The sequence below is a fragment of the Prosopis cineraria genome, unplaced genomic scaffold, assembly GCF_029017545.1.
Source record: "Prosopis cineraria cultivar Desert tree isolate PC_DT_omini unplaced genomic scaffold, ASM2901754v1 PC7, whole genome shotgun sequence".
Classification (NCBI taxonomy): Eukaryota; Viridiplantae; Streptophyta; class Magnoliopsida; order Fabales; family Fabaceae; genus Prosopis; species Prosopis cineraria.
The window spans coordinates 12,686,950-12,690,827 of NW_026555338.1; the positions used below are offsets into that span (position 1 = coordinate 12,686,950).

The 3,878-nt window shown below is 39.0% G+C and overlaps 1 protein-coding gene across 1 annotated transcript; it reads left to right on the forward strand.

The window, feature by feature from the left end:
• Nucleotides 1-1,529: 1,529 nt before the first annotated feature.
• Nucleotides 1,530-3,368, forward strand: LOC129316486 (uncharacterized). Its single transcript, XM_054960911.1, has 3 exons — nucleotides 1,530-1,700; nucleotides 2,510-2,583; nucleotides 2,726-3,368. The coding sequence occupies exons 1-3, from the start codon at nucleotides 1,530-1,532 to the stop codon at nucleotides 3,366-3,368; spliced, it is 888 nt and encodes a 295-aa protein (XP_054816886.1).
• The last annotated feature ends 510 nt before the right edge of the window (nucleotides 3,369-3,878 follow it).

The following is a 3,878-nucleotide window of genomic DNA, read 5'->3' on the forward strand; positions in this document are numbered from 1 at the left end:
TATTTTAACCAATGGAATCAGACCCATACTCCTATGGATTGAAAATCCATCTCCGTACTCAAACCTTACCATAAATCATAACAAATGAGAGAGGAAAAGGAAGAAGAAGGCACCATAATCTTACCATGGGTATTTAGAAGCTTTAATTTATCAATAATAAGACCAAATGTTGTGCCCTAGCAGAGCTAAAACTGAGCTCTTCATTTTCTTCCTCTTTTTCTTCTTTCATGCAGCTCACGAACTGATTTATCTGATTTTTGGCCATGCACTACGGCACATGGCACAGAAGAGCTCGTTACGTTTAAATTGTCTTCACGCACCTCAGCGGACCAACTACATGCCACAGCGTGTGGCACATAAAACAATTCTTTACTTTTAAGTCCTCTTTCCTTGCCCGGGTGGCCCACCTTCAATCCAAACCCACTACTAAGGCTGAAATCACATCAATTATGCCAAGTTAAGCCCCTTTGGCCACACATCTCATTAACTCACTAACTACCTTCATTAGGTTAATAAATTAGGGTTATAATTTTTTGAATTTTACTCCAGGTGTTAGGAAAAGCTTTTGGCACATGTTAAGGGTTTTAGACACCCGTTTGGTGTTAAAGTGGTGAAAAGTAGTTGAAATGTGTTTGAATGTCCAACTTTCTAGTATGACTTGTTTTGTAAGTGAAACTTATGCCATTAGCTAGTTCATGTAAAAAGCTTTCTATAGACACCTAGATTGCATCATTCGGATGTCAGATGAAGATTCGGGGCGAGTTAAAAGTTTCCTCGATTCTACTTCAAATGATAGCAAAATCAGTAGAAATTTCATACAACATGCCATAGCACATGGCACCTGAGCCACGACGTATGGTGCTTAAGCCGCAGTGTGTGGCATAGAGAGCAACATGCCGTGGCACAACATGTATGAGTCATGGCGCATTGCCCTGTATCACAACACATGTTTTGTTTTTAAACTGTTTTTGACTTCTTTCACTCCTCCGAGGTATCCCATTCTTCTGTAACTTATTTTACTCTGATATGAAAGATTTTTATCGATTCAAACTCTTTTTTATTTAGAAAACTTGAGATTCTTTACTTTTCAACTGAACCTTGGTAATCATCTTATTGAGTTAAGTCTTTGATTACCAAGTGTTATATTAGTTAATTATGTATAATAGAGTGAGAATGTTTCAACTTTGCATTAGTTTCTCTAGTTTTGAGAGCTGGTCTGTGGTTTTTATGAGTGAGTGGTTTAGATTTGTTGTGCATTGCATATAGAGAATTGGCAATATCCTATTACACTTGTTATTTCCCTTACCGAGCTAGTGTTAACTCCCTTTTTCCTTTTTAGGATTGCTTCCATCTTTAAGAAGGGAGAATATGGTGTAAACAAGAACCACAAATGTAGGAAATGCACCAGAGAATGTACAAAGACCGGAACAAGAATCAGTAAACTAAGAGCAACAACTAGGACCATAACAAGGTAACAAAGATAATGCCCTGGATGAACTGAGTGTATGATAATGGACATATAGAGGAGAATGGATGGTTATGATGAGATCCTTAGAAGAAGACTTGAGGAGAGTAGTAAAATGGTAGAAAGAGTTGGGGTTGATCAAGAGGAAGCCCGAAATGATGTGCACGCTAAGGTACATGGACATAGAGATGAGGAGTATTATAAGGAAAGTATTCCTAAGAGGCCGATGCAATTGGTACAGCCTAGGACAAGTGAGTCAGAGGCTTCGTAGACGTGGCTTTGAAGCGATTCATGAGGTTGAATCCTCCTTCCTTTAAGGGCTTTATAGAGGATTGACTAGCTGAGAAGTAGATCGACAGGCTTAAGACCATCTTCTCAGTCATGACTTATATGACTAAGCAGAGGGCTCTCTTAAGCACTTTTATGCTTGAGGATGTAGCAAAGCAATGGTGGGAAAGTGTGAGGCTAGTGGATGGCTTGCAGTTGAATTGGATAAAGTTTAAAAGGCGGTTCTTCACCCACTACTTCCCAGCCTCATTTTGAGTAGAGAAAGAGGCAGAATTTCACAAACACCAGTAAGGAAATATGAATGAGGAGGAGTTAATAGCAAAGTTCAATGAGCTATTGAAGTACTTCACCTACTTGAGTCATCACAATGACGAGTATTGAAAGGTTGAGCGGTTTCTTAATAAGATGAGGTTTGAATTTAGCTAGCAGTTAGCTACTTTTTAACATTACTTCCTTCGAGGTTATTGTAACAAGTTCAGAGCTGTAGCCAGAAAGAGTAAAGTGGTAGAAGAGAAGAAGAGAGATGGTCAGGGGAGATTTTCTTCCTACAAAGGCCCATGGGCAGAGTGAGTAAAAAGTCAGGTTTCAACTCGAGTATGTCTGGGAGGTACAGTGCTAGAGGATGCTAGAAGAAGAGCGTTTAGAAAGGGGTCCCAATCTAAGGGATCCAACCAGAGGAGCAATGTCTTAGTATGGGCAGGGTTAGAAATTAGACGTCCCAGCAGGGATCTATAGCTCCATCTACTATGATGCCAGCTAGAGCTCCACAGTGCCATAAATGCAGAAAACATCATTAAGGGCAGTGCTGGATTTGCTTCAAATGCAACAAGGTGGGACTCATAGTCAAGTTTTTCCCAGAGAACATACCTGCTCCTAATTAGAGATTTGATGTCTTAGGGGGAGTCTTCGCCATGACCAGAGAAGAGGGCAAGGCTTCACCAAAGCTGATTAGAGGTATAATCTCACTTATAGTCACCAGATAGATGCTTTGTTTGATTCTGGTGCCACACACTCTTTTATATCTGATGATTATGCTAAGAGACTAAAATTGCAAGTGCTTGAAATGCCATTTTCCATAAATGTGTCTGCACCGGCTAGTGCTTCTATGAGGACCAGTTGGGCTTGTTTGAAACTAGAATTGAAGTTTGGTGATAGAGTTTCTATTATTGACTTAATCTACTTACCTTTGAGTGGCATTGATGTGATAATAAGGATGGATTGGTTGTTTGACAATGGTACAACACTCGACTATAATAGAAAGATAGTTTCCCTACTGGTTTACATAGTGACAGCTGTTAACCTTGAACCTTTCAAGTCATTATCAGTAGTAGACTATGAGACTCGTAAGTTCTTGTCAGCCCTACAAGTAGAGAAGTCAGTGAAAAAGGGTTATCAGGCTTTCATAATCTACTATTCTACACATGAAGTGTGTGATGGGGGAATTGATAGAATTGGTGTAATGAATGAGTTCCCAAAGGTGTTTGATGATCGAATATTAAGATTGCCACTAGAAAGAGAGATTAAATTCTTGATTGATTTAGTATCCGGTATCGAGCTAATTTCTAAGGCTCTATATCGTATGGCTTCTACAGAATTGGAAGAATTGAAAAATTAGTTAAAGAGTTCCTAGAGAAAGGATTCATCTTGCTGAGTATATCACCGTGGGGATCACCTGTGTTGTTTGTAAAGAAGAAAGATGAGAGTATGAGGCTGTGCATTAACTACAGGTAACTCAACAAAGTGACAATTAAGAACAAGTATCCGTTGCCATAGATTGATGACTTGACTAACTTGCTGGAGCTGTAATTTTCTCTAAAATTGTTCTAAGGTCTGGATATCACCAATTGAGGGTTAAGGCAAACGATGTGCCTAAGACTATGTTTAGGACACGATACGGGTACATGAGTTCTTAGTAATACCCTTCGGTCTGACAAATGCTCCTGCAATCTTTATAGACTATATGAACAGGATCTTTAGACCTTATTTAGAAAAATTTGTAGTGGTTTTTATTGATGATATCTTGATATACTCCAGAGATGAGGATGAACATGTAAGGCATTTAAGATAGTGCTACAAGTGTTGAAAGAGCATAAGTTGTATGCCAAACTAAGCAAGTGTGAGTTTT